A 20,307-nucleotide genomic window follows, 5' to 3' on the forward strand; every position below is an offset into this window, starting at 1 on the left:
CTGGAACATTGTCAATTAACAGCATAGTGCAGTGACAAAAATAAGTTGGATGAAACCTCCCAGAATCAGCTGGCATTCAGAAGACATGTGCTCTGTGGCAGCAGACAAATCATATTTTGCTTTGATCAGTTCAGCAGCGGTGTCTCCTGAAGATTTCATTGACTCTAGGTCTCTGTTCTGGACCAGTAGAGATTTGGCACTAAGGGCAAAGGTTAAGCTAAATGGCTACTGTTCCGGTTTGCTAAAGCTGCCAAAATGCAATATACCAGATGTGGATTGGCTTTTGTAAAGGTGATTAACTAAGTTACAAATTTACAGTTCTAAGGCCATAAAAATGTCCAGATTAAGGCATCAACAAGAGGATACCTTCACTGAGGAAAGGCTGATAGTGTCCAGAGCACCTCTGACAGCTGGGAAGGTACATGGCTGGTGTCTGCTGGTCCTTTGCTCCCAGGCTGCACTGCTTTCAGCTTTTGATTCCAGTGGCTTTCTCTTTACGCATCTGTGGGTTCTCATTTAGCTTCTCTGAGGCAAACTCTGGGCTTCATCTCTTAGCTTAGCATCTCCAAACATCTTTCTGTCTGCATCTCCAAGCATCTGGGTCTGTACTGGCTCTGAGCTCTCTCTCTTTCTCCCTGAGCTCTCTTAAGGACTCCAGTAAACTAATTAAGACGCACCTTGAATGGACAGTTTCACATCTTCATGGAAACAGCCTAATCGAAAGATCCCACCCACAACAGGTCTGCCCCCACAAGAGTGGATTAAAACAACATAGTCTTTTATGGGGTACATAACTGATGGGATACATAACAGATGGGGTACATAACCTCCTCAAATGCTCACAGATAGCTGTGTGTGCTATGCTTACTTTCCAATTTTCCTCTTCCCTTAGAGAATCTCCAGGACAAGAGTATTAATGTATTTATAATAGAGAGGCAAAAAAAGAAAATGGCTGAGAGCAGAAGCTCTGTGGTCACACTCCTGAGATTTAAATATAGGCACTATAATTTACTAGCCGGGTTACCTTATTTAAGTTATGTAATCTTGCTGTGCCCATTTTCTCAACTGTAAAGTGGAGGTAATTATGGTATTATCACATGGGGTTATTACAAAGATTAAGTGAGGAAATATACTGAGAGAGTACAAATGAACCCTGTTAGGAATCAGACTGCAGTGTTTATAATGGAATCTCAACACAATATTTTTAACAGACCATAGCCAAGGCCACACCACAGCTACAGAATGACTAGCAACTCTCTTCTGAGTGATTGCCAGATGATTCTTATCAACATCATCCCCAGGCTCACTTTGTTCTTCCTGCCTCCTGAACAAAGATTATTGAGATGCCCAATTGCTGAACTGTCCTTGATTGCTTCTTGGCGGCATTCAATCCAAAACAGAGCCCTGCTTCCCTGACACCAATATAAAATCACTGAGCACAAGACCAAATTCTATAACAAGTCCCTCCCAATTCATTCTTATGGAGACATCCTCAGGTGTATGCTCTCTTGCTATGGCAAGTTAAATAAACCTAACTTTGAGTTCTGGTATGCTCCTGATGGTCTCTGGCTGGAGGGCTTCCACATGCTGAGCACACACTGTATGCACAAGAAATGTTAGCTTTTGGCAGTGGTAACCAAGTCTTCTTTTTCCCAGCTTTTTACATGTAGCACTCCTGAAGACATGTTTATCCAATAAAAGGCCATTCTTAAGTAACTGGGAAGCCTAGCAACATGAATAGGATGAAGAGATGTAATTTCTCCTCCAAGGCTCAAAATACCATAGAGAAGTGGCCAGAGGAACTACAACAACAGTTGGTGGAATGGAAGGGCAAACAAAGCAAAAGCTTTGGCAACTACTGAAGTCCAAGTAGTACCAGGAATTGCTCTGACCACTGGCTTTTAGGCCAGGCTAGCTAGATCTCTAATAAAAAGAGGGGGTCGCAATAGCTGAACTTTTAATTTCTCACTTCCTACTTTTTACAAATGCCTATTTGTCAAATAAGGAAGTGGATTTCTGGAGTAGAAGGATGAATGCCCAAGGCACACAGATGGTGAATGGGTTGGGCTGGACCCATGACAGGGGTTTGTTTGTATTAGGTTATTAGGTTATCTATCACTGCATCACAAATCACCCCAAAACTTAGTGACTCAAGCCAACATTAATCATTTAATCAGTGGTTTGGCTGGGAGGTTCTGGTTCTGGGTCTTTCCTGAGTCACAGTCCTCTGAAGGGTTGCCTGAGGCTGGAGGATCCACTTCGTAGGTGCCTCACTCATGTGGCTGGTAAGTTGGTTCTCTTCCATGAAGGCCTGTTTACAAGGTTGGCTGAGTGTCTGCAGGACATGGCAGCTGGCCTTCCCCATAGGGAACAATTCAAGAGACCAAGACAGAATACCTTTTATGACCTAGCCCTGGAAGTCACAAATCATCACTTTGGTTATAGTCTATTGATCATAGAAACCAGCCCTGTTTCAGTGACGTGAGTATCAGGAGGCAAGGATCCCTGGGGACATCTTGGATTCTGGCAACAAGAAGAAGGAACAGGTGTTTCTTCCATGAGTCAGCTCATGAAAATAAGGAACTTTCTTGTGAAGAAATGTGGTGGGCAGCCCTTATTCAGGATTAATTCAAATCTTGACTCTGCCCACTTACCAGATGTGTGATCTTGAACAAGCACCCAGAGTCTTAGTGTGTCCCTTCATTTGTAAAATAAATACAGCAACTTCCTTTCAGGACTGTTGCAAAGATTAACTCATCAATATAAAATGACTTCAAGCGCCGCTTAGCACAATGTCCTGCCCCACAGTAGTCACTATTTAAAAGTGATTTCCTTTCCTGGAAGTGATTTTGCTTCTTTAGGCAGCCTGTCCCTAGTTCTCCTCATTCTTCTAAAGTTTAAACCCCGAACATCCCTTTTCCCAACCACTGGAGAAGAGAGTCAGTCCTTGCCCTCCCTACCCCCACTCGGATCCACGCAAAGAAGGACTATTACGGAATTGGAACTTTAGTTCCGGGGCTGACTTGAGTGCCCGGAGCGTATTGCAAAACGGACCGGAAGTGACTCCAGAAGCTCTCTTTCCGTCGTGGAGGACATCTGCCGACAGTCGGAGCGACAGATTCCGCAGGGCGGCCGCGTAGGGATACCCTGAAAGCAGAGCGGCGGCGGCGCCCGGAGGTGCTGGGGGCTGTACCCTCCCCGGCCACGCCATGCGGGGCTGGAGGCTGCTGGCGCAGACCGGCGCCCAGGCGCTGGGCTGCAGTGCGGGCGTCCCGGCTTCTGCCCGGGGCTCTAGGAACAGGTGGGTGTGGGGGTGCGGACCCTGCACTACTGCAGCCTTGGGCAATGGCGTGCCTTTGCCGGAGAACTGCCCTGAGCGGAGGAGGGAGTGATTCTGTCTAGACCCGGGGCACAGAGAGTGAGGAGGTGCCCTGTAAGGAATTGAATGGGGTGATTTTTGTTTTGTTTTGTTTGTATTTATGCTTAGGAATTAGCGACTAGCAGCGAACATTACCAACAAAAATAATAATGTTACCTTCCAATCAGTGAGCATGTGCTAAGTACTAGACCCTCTGATAAATGTATCAGGCGCCTTGCTGCACGTAGCCCTCAAGTGAGCAAATTACTATCATCACTCTTGCACATACTATGGGTATTCTTTACTATCACTGAGGCTTAGAGAGAAGAAGTAACTTGGCCCCCGGTCACTCAACTAATGAATGGACGACTGGGACTCCAACCTGAGTCTGACTGTAAAAGTGGGGTCAGGACTGCAGGAAGTTTTACTTCTTTTCTTACCCTTGGTGCAAGAATTATACATTTGACCTTCACCTTCTAAGGGCTTTCTTGGTGTGTTCAGCTGGTGAGAGCTGGATACTAAGAGGTGGAGATGTCTTTTGTGGATGTTTTAACTTTCCACAAAACAGTTTCTGCGTCTCTCTCTCTTAACCTAAACAATATTGCTGCAGGGAAGAGGTGACTTTATCAGAGAGAGATCAGTGTGCCACATTCTGCCAACTCCACTGGAAATACAACTGTTGAAGCTCAAACTGTAATGGGTCAGTTTTTCATGTGCTTAAGTAGGTTGTACTCTTTTAGGAATCTGATTATTCCAGAGGACAAGGTAAACTTTTCCTCCAGGTTAACCGTTCATAGTTAAAATATGAGCCCTGGCATTATCACAAGGAATGTTGGGAAAGGACAAGCACAGAATCTGTACCCTTTCCTAAGGCCCTGACTACACTTTCCAACTCCTGTGGCTTGAGTCCTCTACATTAAATGGGAGAACCTTCTTAGTTGTGGTTTTTGTTTTGTTTTTATTTTTACAGAACAAACATCTGGCTCTTCATTAGAAGTCTCCATGGCAAGAGTTGCACTTGGTGGGATGAGCATCTTTCTGAAGAAAATGTTCCATTTATTAAGCAATTGGTCTCTGATGAAAATAAAGCCCAATTAGCAAGTAAACTTTGTCCTCTGAAAGATGAACCCTGGCCTATACATCCTTGGGAACCAGGTAGTTATTTTGTATTTCAGGACTTCTCATCTCCTAATGACTGTGTGGCTGGGCACATTCAAAAATTAGTGACTTCCTGATAAATTTATCATCTCTTGAACTTCCTTCTTATGTTTAAGTGTGTCTGTTTCATTGTGGTTTGGTTTGCAAGTTTTGTTCCAGCTTCCTAGTCTACTGTTAGTAAATGTCTGATAATTAAAAAAAAAAAAAAAAAAAAAGGCCTCCTCAAGAAGCTGATTATAGATGAAAGAATCATTTGGCATATGTTTTCAATTCCTTCATATAAAAAGGAATATAAAATAGATCATACAGAATATGATCTAAATCATTATATGTTGAGGAAATGTTTTTGGTTGAGATGTTCTGTTACTCCAGATTTTCCCGGCATAACCCAGAATCAGTTCTTTAAGCCTAGCAGGGTGCTCAACTCCCATGTGTGGTCAGACCAAGAAGAGTAAGTCCTCTTCTGTCCAGTGTGTTGTCTCTGCACTGGGTTTATATTGACAGTTGGATTTTATAGTAGCCAAAAGGTCTTAGTGGAGCATCTTTACCAATTTATGCAGCAAATCTAAGTGTTATGGTGGAGGCTAATAAATTTTAGCAACATATCTACTTGTAGCATCCCTATAGCACCAATTAATTTCTTAGAATTTGAATGATGTTTTCTAGTTAATGAGTTGGAGATGAACTGATACTAGGAAAGCATAATTATGAATTTATCATGCCTTCTATTATCATTTTAAAACTGGAATATATCAGTATCTATTTTCTTTGTTGTATACAGATCTCTCATAATCATTTTTTTTACAAATATTTATTGAGCACCAAGATAATTAATTATACCAGGCATGGCATGGTTCAGGACACTTGTATCTGTAAGAAACGTTGTGTTTTACTCTAGGTTATATTAGCATTGTTTCTTATCAGCCTGCTGCTTGTGTTTGAAACCACATTTTAGGAGAATGTTGTGTTATGTTGGGAAATGTTAATGAAGATTGTGTTGACATTGATTTGGTTTTAATTGCCAGGTTCCTCTCGAGTTGGCCTTATTGCACTGAAGCTGGGCATGATGCCTTTATGGACCAAGGATGGAAAAGAGCATGTGGTCACATTACTTCAGGTAAGAAAGGAACAGATGTTATAAAGGATCTGTATGTGTGCCAACATCTATTTATGCAAAATAAATCTTAATGGGCAATATTTGTATTCTGAAACATGGCAGCTGTTTGGTGAAATAGAAGGAAATGTTGAGCATAAATGATATTAAAGAACTTTACTTCTGACTGTTTCAGTGAATGCTCCACCTCTTGCGTGAATAGTGGCTTTATTGATACTAGTCTTTGGATAAGTGAGGCAATGAGTAAAAAAGTTATAACCTAGCTTCTCATAGCTCTCCATTTTAATTCATATTCTCAGAAATCTCAGTCCTAACTTATTTTCATTTATGGAGTTTTTCAACTCTAAATTATAATTTTGATATCTTAGGTAACTATTAGAATATAACACTTTTGTCTAGGGAGGCAGCATTTTAACTGAGATGAGTTATACTCTAGTGGTTAAGAATTTGGTCTCTGAGGCCAGAATAACTGAGTTCAAATCCTGGTTTTGCCACTGACTAGCTATGCCATTTGGAGCCCTGTGCCTTATCTTAAAAGATAATAATAGTAAATATGACCTACCTCAAAAGGTTATTGTGAGGTTTGCACAAGATGATAATTGTCAAGCATTTAGAACAGTGGTAAATGTCCAATAAATATTAGATACTTTTGTCTTTTTCATTATTATAGAAGGATCACTGATAAAGTTAGGAGACCATCACTCCTCAAATCACTTTGGACAACTCAGTTAATCTTTGGAGCCTGATCTTCATATGCCCATTAGACAGGAGGTGATGATTAAAACAAGCTCACCTCTTTGTGTATAACCTGGTCTGTCCCTGGAACTTCAAGTGTCTGTGTAACACCTGAGACTCAGAGCTAGAGTTTGGCAGTTGTGAATGTCAGTATTATCCCATATAGCAACTGTTAAAAAAGCTGACAGAGTTCAGAATTCAATTAGAGATACGAATGAAGCAGATCTGGTTAGGACTAAGGCGAGTCAAACTAAAGGGTAAAGGACAATATTCACTGTGTTTTAAAACTTCAAATTTTGTGTGAGACCAAAGGAAGATATGTTTATTTGGTGCAGAATCTATGTTTTCTGTAGCACAGCAGATAATTTAACTTATACGGTCAGTTTACTCAAGCACCGTAAATACATGGAACTTTGAATAGGGAGTGAGATCTAGTTGGTTTGCATAGGTTAGTGTGAAACCTCAAACATCCCAAAGTAATTTGAGAAGAAAATAAAAATGTATTTGCAAAGCCCCTCTGAGGGACTAGTGGAAAATGTGGAAATATTGAACTTCCCCACCTGAAGAATTACTGATACTCTCACAAGCAATGGGGGCTACCAATTTAGAAGGCCAAGCCCTCGATCTTGGGGCTTGCCTTATGAAGCTCTCCGTTGCAGTAGAGGCTAAGCCTACTTATAATTGTGCCTAAGAGTCACTCCCAGAGGACCTCTTTTGTTGCTCAGATGTGGCCTCTGTCTCCAAGCCTACTCTGCAGGTAAACTCAGTGCTTTCCCCCCTACATGGGACGTGATTCCCAGGGGTGTAAATCTCCCTGGCATCGTGGGACATGACTCCCGGGGATGAACCTGGACCCGGCATCATGGGACTGAGAAAGATTTCTTGATCAAAAGGGGGAAGAGCAGTGAAACAAAATAAAGTTTCAGTGGCTCAAAAATTTCAAATAGAGTCGAGAGGTCATTCTGGAGGTTATTCTTATGCATTATATGATATCCCTTTTTAGTTTTTAGTGTATTGGAATAGCTAGAAGGAAATACCTGAAACTGTTGAACTGCAACCCAGTAGCCTTGATTCTTTAAGATGACTGTATAACTATGTAGCTTACACAGTGTGACTGTGCGATTGTGAAAACCTTGTGGCTAACAGTCCTTTTATCTAGTATGTGGAAAGATGAGTAGAAAAATGGGGACAAAAAGCAAAAAATAAAAGGAGGGGATAGGGGATGGGATGTTTTGGGTATTCTTTACTTGTATTGTTATTTTTTTTTAATTTTTTTTCATTTTTTAAAAATTTTATTTTATTTTATTTTATTTTATTTTTGGAGTAATGAAAATGTACAAAAATTGATTTTGGTGATGAATGCACAACTATGTGATGGTACTGTGAACAATTGACTGTATACTGTGGATGATTGTAGGGTATGTGAATATATCTCAATAAAACTGAATTTAAAAAAAAAAAATGAAGGTTCATGCACATAAGTCCTTAGTGTACTAACAGGCACAGAGCCTACAAGTCCTTAATAAGTTTTTACTGATTCTGAATGATCAAGTATAAGACTATGGTTTGAGAATGCTAAGGAACTTTGGGAACCTTCAGGTTGGGCTGGTGGATTGTAATTGATACAGTCACTTCAGAAAATAGTTTAGCATTATCTGGTAAAGTTGAAATGGGTGAACCTTGTGGTCTAGCAGTTCCACTCCTGAATATTACTAGAGAAACTTGAACAGGTGTGCACCAGGATACATGTACAACAACATTTAGAGCATCATCACTTTTATTACCCCCAAAACTGGAAATAACCCAGATGTCCATCAACAGTAGAATGGGTAAATAAATTGTGGTGTATTCACATAATGAAATACTGTACAACAATGAAAATGAACATACACATGACAATGTGGATGAAACTTACAAATACAGTGTTGAGTGAAAGAAGTAAGACATGGAAGAGTATTGCTATTTGATTTTATTTATATAAAGTTCTAATCAGACAACATTAAAGTACGTTATTAGACAGTGCTTTCAAAGGTAGTAAAGAAAAGTAGGTAAATAAATAATTATCATAAATGTCAAGAGTAGTGGTTATCTCTAAGGCAGTGGGTCTCAAACTTTATAGTGAGCATCAGAATCACCTAGAGAACTTGTAAAACATAGAGATTCTAATTCATTTGGCCTGGGTTGGGGCCTGAGAATCTGTATTTTTTAACCAAGTTCCCAGTTGATGCCGATGCGGCTTCCAGGGACCACACTTTGAAACCACTGCTTTAAGGTAAAAGGCGGGGGACAAGGGATACAAATTGGGAAGAGGCATCTGGGATTTTGCTTTTTGACCTGAGTAATGGTTACATGGGTATTTTCTTTATAAATATTCATTTTGTTATTTATTTGTGTTTTATGTAGTTTTCTGAATGTATTGTGTTTGACCATTTTTTTAAAGGTTTGTGTATGTATTTTAAGATTGTGGTTGGTGGTAGAGAAATGATGAGGTAAGGAACTTTAGGGAATTCCTGATTGGCGTAGGAACTCAGTGTGGCTGGGATGTAATGTTAAAATGAACTTTGACACATACTTAGGTTTTTATGTGTGTGTGTGTGTTTTGTGTTTTTTTTAGGTACAAGACTGTCATGTCCTAAAATACACTCCGAAGGAAAACTATAATGGAAAAACGGCAGCCCTAACTGTAGGAGGAAAAACTGTATCACGTTTCTATGTAAGGTCATATTTTCATTCCTAGAATAGTACATTTCATTAGTTTCAAGTCTGAATTCTTTTATGTTTTGAGAGTATTCCAAAGCCACAAACTTGTACATGTCCTTGAGATAAATTATATAGTTTGGGGGAGGCAGTCCAGCAGAGCCATCGAGCTCAGGAGTCCAAGAGACTTTGAGTTTATTCCAGTGCCACCCCTTAAACTAGCTGTAACTTCACTCTCTAAGCCTTGGTGTTTACCCATCTGTACAATGGGGATACAAAAACTATTTATCTAGTAAATTTGTTGTGAGAATGAATGAGGTTTTTCAAATGTGCCTCATATGTAGCTGACACTCAGTGGTTGGTAGCTATTTGGTTATTTTGTTGTTTTATGTTTAATTTTTCTTTCTTCCTAATGGAAAATATTCTCAACACTTGTCACCAACAGCATGTGAGGATGAATTCTGTGTATACTGGAAGGAGCTTTTGGTACTTGGGAGAAAGCTGTATATGAACCAAAATTAGATTTTATTTAAATACAACATTTTTTCCCAAATAGGATACTAATAGAATCCTAAATTTTTAGTTTAAATTTGAAAAATCTGCGTAATTAATATCCTCTGATGATGACTAAAACAGAAACTTTTCTAAGAATAGCAATGGTTTGGGCTAATGGGCATTAAAATATCTTTAGGTTTACTGTAACATATTGCTTATATAGCATATAAGGTAAGCTTTTTTTCATTGTAAGTTGTTTATGAAATGAAAATTAGGATATAACCCATACTCTCCAATTTAAAACTAGCATTTAATTTGTTCAGTTAATGTTTATTGTGTACCCACTGTTTCCTCATCATAATTAACTTTTATCAAGCACTTGTTAGCAAGCTGGGCACATAAGTCTTAGGCCTTTTACATTTGCTATCTTTATATAACCTTTTCAGCTTCTGAGGCTTAAAGAGGTTATGTAACTCATTCAGAGCCACCCACTGGTAAGAGGTAGCCCTTGGGAAGCTTGGGAAGACAAGTGTGATGTGGCTGGACCTTAGTGTGCAGTGTGGGACCAATAGGAAAAGGTGGTAAAGGTGAATTTGTCAGGGTGGGGTACAAAGGGCCTTTATATCATAATGAAGAGTTTGGACTTTATCCTTTAGATTCTGAGGATCCTTCTGTTCTTTAACCAGGGCAGTATAATGTGGTCAAATTGTTATTTTGGTTAACCAAATTTAAAAGAATCTGATTACTGAGTGGGCATTTATGAAGTTATTTTAGGCAAGTAGGGAAGAGTTGACAAAAGCATTCTGAACCAAGAGAACTGCATTGGAATTGAAAGTCGCAGGTTTTCATAAAGGAAGTGGCGGGCTCGTTGTGTTTAGAGAGAAGACGCAGGCGTGGCGTGATTTCCAGCTAAGCAATTGGGTCAGTGCCGGTGCTGGTGCAGTCACCTGGCATAAAGACAGGGAAAGGGAAGCTTTGGAAGGTATTTGAGGTATTTACAGAAAATCCTGGTGGAGTTGTCCTGTAAATAGTGGGAAATATTGATGTGAAAGGTTTCCATGAATAGGTGGTGGTTGAAATCACTTGAGTCCTATTAAACGCACCTGTTTTGTGTTAAAGAAGTTAGCTATTTTTGCATATTATGTTAGGATAGTCTATTTATTTTTCATTAAAGCTTTGTGATAATAGCTGTTCTATTAATTCTTGACAGTTTATTGTAAAAAATTCAAGGTTCAAATAATTCTGCAGTAATTAAGAGCACATGAGATGCTTAGGGAAACTTTTTTAAAAATTTCAAATGTTTGTTTTTTTAAGGGTGTAAAAATGTTTAAGCCTTCATGTGAATAATTCTTTGGTTTGACAGATGCCTCTGTTTTCTAACTGATATTCTTGTGTATTTTGTAATGATTAGCACCATCATCTTCATTTTCATTATCAGTTTTGCAAATTCATGACTTTAAGGCCTTGATATATGTAAATCAAGTATCACGTTGGGAGAATCCATTCAGATCTATGACCACTGCTTCCTCAGAAATAAGGGATAGTGGAACAAACAGTGGATGAGGGGTCAGAAGAGCTGAGTTGTAACCCTGATTTTCTACCATTAGCTACGCTTGACTCAATCTCTTCAGACATCCATTTCCTTACCTGTAAAAACAAGGAATTAGACTTGATGGTCTGTAAAATTCTCCTCCAGTTGTAAAAATCTGTCACATTTGTACTCTAAATATTTCAGTCCTCAAAAAAAAAAAAAAAAAAGTTCAAAAAACCTTAGTTGGGAACTCATTTTAATTTAGTCCATTTTACTTTGTGATGAAGATGTGTTATAAGTAAAAATTTCATGACAACACTAACAGTGTTAGTATAAGTAATACAATACTGATAATTAAAGTATTACAGGTGATAGCGCTGTACTTTTGAACTGTGGTCCGTGTATTTTGAACTTGGTTGCCTCCAATGAATGTACAGCACAGCAAGGTGATTTGATGCTGTATTCTTATGTTGTGGTGGATTTTGATTTACTTAACTTACATAAACTTAGAAATGATTTACTTCTCTAGTATAGAAAGCACTACAAAGGACTTTCTTATGCGATTTCTTCAAGATATAAATTTTATAGCACCAGAAGGACATTTGGTACAATATTAAGACAAAGCTTTCATCTATAAATTACCTTTGTTCAGAATAGGATTTGAAAATCAGGTTTTAGAATTCTTTGTTTATAAGTAAAGTATTTTTTGTTTGGAAAGGAAATAGATTTTCAAAACTAAAAGAGTACAAACTTCCTCTTTCATATTGTAGCCCTCAAGGGAACTGCAAATAGATTGATTATAAAGGTGTTTGGGTTTGGTTTGATTTGTTTGGTTTTTAATTAGATCTATGAATATAAAACATCAAGTTGTTAACCACTATACAATAAATAGATTGCATCAGTTTTATTTGTGTTAGGACTAGAAATGTTATTTTTTTTAATCTGTAAAGAATTTATGCCTCCAAAAAATTAGACTGCTTTGCTTTTGCTATTTTTGTAGCTTATTATAAATAACAAACATGTAGGGTACATAGTCTTTTTAATAAGAAAGTTAAGTGGCCTTAAAAGTTGATCAAATCAATTCATCTTACTAACAGAGAATCATTTTCATTGTGAGAAGGGTAATTGCAGAGAACTTTGAAGAGGGAAAAAAACTGCAACCTCATACATGGGATTATCCAAGTGTGACGCTGCTGTCAATCATTAAAATTGCCTTTTGAAATCATTTACTTGGAAGTTTTAAAAAAAAAACACCACTGTTACACTGCTGCTCGTTTCAGCTCAACTTAAGGATTTGGTTTTTCTCATGACTAATGCCTAATTAGTTTTATAATTTTTTATTTTTAAAAGAAAAAAAGTATTTAACTTTAATGAAATTGGAAGATAATCAAGAAATATGTGTTACCTTGGTTCTTTTTGTCTCAGTCTGTAGTTACTTAGGTTGAGATGTTTATTGGTCTAAGGATTTTCCCAGAAGCCTCATGACATCCTTAAAAGCTGATATCAATAAAATAATATGCTTTTTAAAAGCACAGAAGTGGAGTATGTGAATGTTGAAAATAAAATTGAAATATGTTCCAAAATTTAGTAAATCTGAATTTGATATATAATCAGGAAAATAATTTTAAGGAACCACATTTTTAAATGGAAATTTACATGTTTGCTTTTATTATGGAAGAAGGATGTATGACTGAAAATAAAAGCAGGGGCCTTGATAGGAGGAGTGTTGACTACTAGTCTTGAATTCAGCATTTGGGATGTGAAACCATAGAAAATGACAAGAATAAATTTATGTTATCACTCTTTTCAAGGGAAGGGTTGCTTCTTGAGGGAACTCCATGAGGAACAGAACAGTCTTTCGTAAGTTGCAGGGACCCACTGGAAGGACTCAGGAAAATTCATATTGGGGTGTGAACTGATCCAAAAATTAGAGTTCTGTGCTTACAGGCCAATGCCACTCAATTTCGTGTTTGACTAAAGTTAGTTAACTAATAAATAAGTTATAAAGGGGCACTAACATTTCACATTTAAACTGATATTACCAAGTGGCAGAAGTTTGCTGAGTATTCAAATGTATTCTGTAAATAAGTCTGGCCATGCAGACATTCCATTGGAATTTGGGGGAAAGATGCTTTATTATCAGTTCATCATCAGTATCATCTTGAGTTGAAAAGGGTTTTCACTTGCTGCTATTCTTGCTTTTTTTAAAAATTTATTTTATTAGAGAAGTTGTGAGTTTACGGAACAATCATGCATAAAATACAGGATTCCTATACACCACCCCACCATCAACCCTTTACATTAGTGTGGAACATTTGTTACAATTGGTGATAGCACTTTTTTTCATTGTACTTTTTTTAAACAGTAGTTACTTTTGTTACAATTGATGAAAGTTTATTAAAATATTACTGTTAACTATCATCCATACTTTATGTTAGGCATATTTTTTCCCCATATACCACTGTTTTAGTTTGCTAAGCTGCTCAAGTAGATACCAGGGCATGGGTTGGATTTTAACTATGGGAATTTATTAGCTTACAGTTTTGAAGCCATGAAAATATCCAAATCAGGGCATCATCAAGACAATGCTTTCTTCCTGAAGACCAGCTGCCAGCTATCCTGGATGCCTCTGTCACATGGCAAGGCATATAGTGGCATCTCCTGGTCTCTTCCTTCTCTTCTACATTTCATTACTTTCACCTTCTTGCTTCCCTGGCTTGCTTGCTTGCTCTCACAGATGCTCGCTTGCTCTCTGGCTCTGTCTTCATCCCATTTATAAGGTACTCCAGAAGAAGGATTAAGACTTACCCTGGGCCATGCCTTAACTGAAGTAACCTAATCAAAAGGTCCTACTTACAGTAGGCTTGCACACACAGGAATAGATTAGCATTAAGAATGTGATTTTCTGGAATACACACAGTTCTAAACTACCACAACCACCCTATTATTAATACCTTGTATTAGTGTCCTATATTTGTTGTAATTCATGAATGAACATTATTATACGTGTATTCTTTACTATAGTCCATCATCAATAATAGGGTTCTCTGTGTTAATCAGTTCTATGTTTTATCTTTTAATTTTTATTCTAGTAACATATATAACCTAAAGTTTCTCCTTTTAACCGCATTCACCTATATAATTTAGTGTTGTTAGTTACACTCACAATATTGTTCTACCATCACCAACATCCATTTCCAAACCTTTACAATCAACCTAAATAGAAATTCTGTACAAATTAAGCATCAACTACCCATACTCTAATACCAGTCTATCCCCTAGTAACCTAAACTCTAGATCCTAACTCTTTGAGTTTGCTTGTTATGGTTAGTACATATCAGTGAGATCATACAATATTTTCCTTTTGTGTCTGGCCTATTTCATTCAGCATAGCATCCTCAGAGTTCATCCATGCTGTCGGATTCTTCAGAACTTCATTCCTTTTTACTGCTGAGTAATACTCCATTGTATGTATATACACATTTTATTTATCCATTTATCGGCTGATGGATGCTTGGGTTTCTTCCATCTTATGGCAGTTGTGCATAATGCCACTGTGAACGTCAGGGTGCAAATATGTGTTCAAGTCCCTACTTTTAAGTCTTCTGTGTATTTACCTCATAGCAGGATTGCCAGGTCATATAGTAATTCTGTACTTAGCTACACCATTTTACATTCCCACTAGCAATGAATAAGTGTTCTTCTCCAACACTTACAATTTTCTTTTCTTTTTTTTTTTTAACAGTAGCTATTCTACTGGGTGTGAAATGATATCTCCTTGTTGCTTTTGATTTACATTTCCCGAATAGCATCTTTTCATGTGCTTTTTAGCCATTTGTATATCCTCTTTGGAGAAAGGTCTATTCAAGTCTTTTATCCATTCTTTAATTCAGTTGTTTGTCTTTTTATTTTTGATTGTAGGATTTCTTTATGTATTCTGGATATTAAACTCTTATCAGATATCTGGTTTCCAAATATTTTCTCCCAATGAGTACATTGTCTCTTCACTTTCATGACAAAGTCCTTTCAGGCACAAAGGTTTTTAATGTTGAGAAGGTCCTATTTATGTATTCTTTCTTTTGTTGCTTGTGCTTTCCCTACGTTTTTTTCTAGGAGTTTCATGGTTCTGGTTGTTATATGAAGGTCTTTCATCCATTTTGAGTTAGTTTTTGTATATGGTGTGAGGTAGGGTGGTCCTCTTTCATTCTTTTGCATATGGATAACCAGTTCTTCCATGACTATTTGATGAAGAGACTATTCTGTCCCAGTTGGCAATCTTGTCAAAAATCAGTTAGCCGTAGATGTGAGGGTCTATTTCTGAACTTCAATTTGATTCCACTGATAAATAGATCTATCTTTATACCAATACCATGCTGTTTTGACCACAGTAGCTTTGTAATATGCATTAAAGTCAGGAATTGTGAGTCTTTCAACTTTGTTCTTTTTCAAGATGTTTCTGGCTATTCCCCTTACCCTTCCAAATAAATTTGATAATTGGGTTTTCCATTTCGTCATAGTAGGCTGTTGAAATTTTGGTTGAGATTGCATTGAATCTGTAAATCAATTTGGGTAGAATTGACATCTGAATGATATTTAGTCTTCTAATCCATGAACACAGAATGTCCTTTCACGTATTTGGGTGGTCTTTGATTTCTTTTAGCAATATTTCATCGTTTTCTGTGTATATATCCTTTATATCCTTGGTTAAATTTATTCCTAGATATTTGATTCTTTTAGTTGCTACTGTAAATGGAATTTTTTTCTTCTACACTCTTTACTGATGTGTAGAAACACTACTGATTTTGCATGTTGATCTTGTACCATGCCACTTTGCTGTGCTCATTTATTAGCTGTAGTAGTTTTATGGCAGATTTTTCAGGACTTTCTATATAGGATCATGTCATCTACAAATAGTGAAAGTTTTACTTCTTCCTTTCTAATTGGATGCCTTTTATTTCTTTTTCTTGCCTATCTGCTCTAGCAAGAACTTCCAGCATAATGTTGAATAACACCAGTGACAGTAGGAATCTTTGTCTTGTTCCAGATTTTGGAGAAAAGTTCTCCATCTTTCACCACTGAGTATGATGGTAACTGTGGGTTTTTCATATATGCCTTTTATCAGGTTGAGGAAGTTTTCTTCTATTCCTATCTTTTGAAGTGTTCTTATCAAGAAAGGATGCTGGATTTTGTCAGATACCTTTTCTGCGTCAGTCAAAATGATCAGGTGGTTTTTCCCTTTCATTTTGTAATGTTGTGTGTTTCATTAATTGATTTTCTTATGTTGAACCGCCCTTGTATACCTGGGATAAAACCCACCTGATCATGATGTGTAATTTTTTTAATGTGCTGTTGGGTTCTATTTGCAAGAATTTTGCTGAGTATTTTGCATCTATATTCATTGGAGAGATTGGTCTTCAATTTTTCTTTTTTTTTTTTAATCTGGAGTTGGTATTAGAGTGATTTTGGCTTCATAGAATGAGTTAGGTAGTGTTCTTTCCTCTTCAGTTCTCGGAAGAGTTTGAACAGGACTGGCATTCTTGGAATGCTTGGTAGAATTCACTTGTGAAGCCATCTAGTCCTGGGCTTTTTTTTGGGGGGGAGGGTTTTGATGACTGACTGAATCTGTTTACTTGTAATTGGTCTGTAGAGATCTCCACTTTCTTTTAGAGTCAGTATAGGTTGTTCATGTGTTTCTAGGAGTATTTGACCATTTCATCCAGGTTGTCTAGTTTGTTAGCATACAGTTGGTAATAGTATCCTCTTATGATCCTTTTTATTTCTGTGGTGTCAGTAGTAATGTTCCCCCTCAAATTTCTCATTTTGTTTGTTTACATCTTCTCTTTTGTTCTTTGTTAGTCTACTAAGGGTCTGTCAATTTTATTGATCCTCTCAAAGAACCAACTTCTGGTTTTGTTAATTCTATTTTTTATTCTCAGTTTCATTTATTTCTGCTCTAATCTTTGTTATTTCTTTCCTTCTGCTTGCTTTGGGATTAGTTTACTGTTCTTTTTCTAGTTTCTCCAGGTGTGTAGTTAGGTCTTTGATTTTAGCTCTTCTTATTTAATGTGGATGTTTATAAATTTCCCTCTCAACACTGCCTTTGCTGCATCCTGTAAGTTTTGGTATGTTGTGTTCTTGTTTTCATTCATCTTGAGATATTTACTGATTTTTCTTGCAATTTCTTCTTTGACCCACTGATTGTTTGAGTATGCTGATTAACATCCATATATTTCTGAGTTTTCCCTTTCTCTGCTTGTTGATTTCCAGCTTCATTCCATTATGGTCAGAGAAAGTGCTGGAGGTATAATTCCAGTCTTTTTAAATGTATTAAAACTTGTTTTGTGATCCAACATTTGGTCTCTCCTGGTGTTTCAGTTTGCTAAAGCTGCCAAATACAGTATACCAGAAATGGGTTGGCTTTTACAGTGGGGATTTATTAGTTTACAAATTTACAGTTCTAAGGCCATGAAAATGTCCCAATTAAGGCATCAACGGTTGATACCTGGACTCTGAAGAATGGCTGCTGGCATCCGGTGTTCCTTTGTCAGATAGCAAGGCATATGGCTGGCGTCTGCTGCTCCTTCACTCCCAGGTCTCGTTGCTTTCAGCTTCTGGTTCCAGTGGCCTCCTCTTTGAGTGTCTGTGGGTCCTGTCTTAGCATCTTCAGGATTTTTTCTCTCCAGGCAGTCTGGGTGTTTCTCTCTAAGCTCTCAGCTTTTTTCTGTCTTGCATCCTCTTCAGTAAAAGGATTAAGACTCACCTTGAATTGGGTGGGTCACATCTTAATTGAAACAACCTAATCAAAAGGTCCCACCCACAGTAGGTCTGCACCTATGGGAATGGATTAAAAGAACATGGCCTTTACTTGGGTACATAACAGCTTCAAACCAGCACAACTGCAGAATGATCCATGGGCACTTGAGAAAAATGTATATCCTGCAGTTTTAAGATGCAGTGCTCTATATATGTCTTTTAGGCCTTGTTCATTTATCTTATTATTCATGTTCTCTGTTTCCTTAATCTGTCCAGATGTTCTTTCTGTTGATGAGAGTGGTATATTGAAGTTTCCAAGTATGAATTATAGAGGTGTCTATTTTTTCCCGTCTTCCATCTTCTGTTTCTTTTCACCATTCATTTAGCCCACTTGTGCAGTGTCTGGCTTGCCACAGTGCTGGGCTCTAAAGTTAGAGACAGGTGAATGAAAACATCTAGGTCCTCAAAGGCCAGCAGGCAGATACATAAGTAGGTAAGTTTAAGGTAATGTGGACAATAATTGAGATATATGTGGAAACTAGGGTTAGTATAAATTAAGGAATAATCTGCTCTGGCAGGACTGCCTGGGTAGGGTTCTAGACAGGACATATCCCTGGAGGTAGGACTGGAGACATTTATTCAGCAGATTTTTAGTGCACTTTGGGGTGATAGGGTGGAGAGGATACTACAGACCAAGAGAGTAGAATGGGCAGAGGCAGGTAGGCACGCACAGAGCACTGTGGCCCTTTGAGGTTCTGCAGGTGCTTCATTTATGGTTAAAGGGAACACTGAGGGAGAGGGAACAGCAGTAAGATGCACGTGTGTTGGTTATATTCTCATGAAAGGGGCACACTTCTCTCCAGGAGTATAAAATGTTACTACCTTTTAGGCAAGTACTTCAGTAGCCTATATCGAGAGTCTTAAGAATTCAAAAAAAGTAAAAGACTCAGGACATTAGTGTAAGAAAATCAACATGTCCATAGAGTTTCATAGTTAAAGTTAATGACTGTGATGGTATTTATAATAGCAGAAAACAAGGCAGGAGTGGGAGGGGCAGATCAGATAGTGGAACCTACCAGGAGCTGGAGATAAGTAAATAAAAAAAGTCCCTGCTCTTGGGAAGCTTGTGTTTTGATGGGACTGGGGTAATATGGAAGATTGTTGCATAGAAGACAAAACAATTAAAAATGTGTATTCTGTCAGAGGGAGATAAGTACTTTGAAGAATAATAAAGTAAACTGAGGGGATTGCCGGTGACAAAAAGTGACAAGAAGTGTTTTTTAGATAATTAGGAAAGGTAAGTTATATTTAGATGTAGACATGAATGTAATAAGGGAGTGAGTCATGCAAAAATCCAGCATAAAAACATTCCAGGCAAAGGGAACAGTGTTTATAAAGCTCTTGACTGGGAGTTTGATATGTTCTTGAACCAGTAAGGAGTACACTGTACCTGAAGCAGAGTGAGTGGGGAGTGGATCTTGTAGATCATGGTAAAGGCTTAGGATTTCATTCTGCCTGAGGTGGAGAGACGTATAGAGACATGTTGTAGCTTGAGATTTAAAAGGAACATGTCAACCTCTGAATGGAGAAAAGAATGGGGAGTGAGGAGTGTGGAAGCTAGGAGTCCAGTTAGGAGTCTATTGAAACAATCCAGACAAAAGACGATAGTATGGATTGGGGTAGGGTGGTAAAAAGCGGTCAATGTGGACTGTATGTTTTTTTTTATCAGCCTTTTGTAGTTTTCAGCACCCAGGTCTTGTACATGTTTTGTTAGATTATTCCTAAGTAGTGCCTGTTTTTGAGCAATTTTAAATGGTAGTGTATTTTTAATTTCGGTGTTGACATAGTCATTGTTACTACAGTTATCCCTTCCACATCATGGGGTTTAGGGGCTCAGCACCCCCACAATTTGGAAAATTGCTGCAACTTTTTTTTCTTCCAGGGTTTCAGGAAACTCCCTAGCTGCCTCTTGACCAGCAGATGCTGCCTCTCTTGTTACTTTTACATTGCATAGGCTAAACTTTTTTTTTTTTTAATTTTCAAACCAGCTTTTGCTGGCCCCAAAATCCATAGAGTAGGCCATTCACCTTCATTTTCCTTTAGGGAATCATATAAGGACTCAGCCTTTTCTTGTATGATGCCAGAGTCTACCAGAATGCCTTTTATATAACAGTCCTGCACCTAGAAGAATGTTGCATTTTCTACGTGAAAGAGATGCCCATGCTTTGCAGTTGTTGTAGCTGCAGCAGTGGCTTTGCAGATTTCCTTCTCTTTTTTTCTAGATATGCCTTAGGATCGACTCATTAACACCCTAATGGCAGCTTCTGCAAAACTCCCAAAAAATTCCCATTTAATTTCTTATGCCACCCCATGATATATCGAAACTACGATGGGGAAAGCCACAATGTGGAAAGGATAACAGTATATAGAAATGACATTGATTTTTTTGTATGTTGATCTTAAATC

The 20,307-nt window shown here is 37.9% G+C and overlaps 1 protein-coding gene across 1 annotated transcript in view; it reads left to right on the plus strand.

The window, feature by feature from the left end:
* Positions 1 to 3,077: 3,077 nt before the first annotated feature.
* The window catches only part of MRPL3 (mitochondrial ribosomal protein L3), a 52,730-nt gene continuing 35,500 nt past the window's right edge, over positions 3,078 to 20,307 (plus strand). The window contains exons 1-4 of the mRNA XM_037844879.1: positions 3,078 to 3,301; positions 4,329 to 4,513; positions 5,542 to 5,633; positions 8,980 to 9,078. Coding sequence (XP_037700807.1) covers positions 3,210 to 3,301; positions 4,329 to 4,513; positions 5,542 to 5,633; positions 8,980 to 9,078 — 468 coding nt within the window. The 5' untranslated portion in view covers positions 3,078 to 3,209. The remainder of the gene's footprint in view (positions 3,302 to 4,328; positions 4,514 to 5,541; positions 5,634 to 8,979; positions 9,079 to 20,307) is intronic.

The sequence above is a fragment of the Choloepus didactylus genome, chromosome 1 (genome assembly GCF_015220235.1).
Source record: "Choloepus didactylus isolate mChoDid1 chromosome 1, mChoDid1.pri, whole genome shotgun sequence".
Taxonomy (NCBI): domain Eukaryota; kingdom Metazoa; phylum Chordata; class Mammalia; order Pilosa; family Megalonychidae; genus Choloepus; species Choloepus didactylus.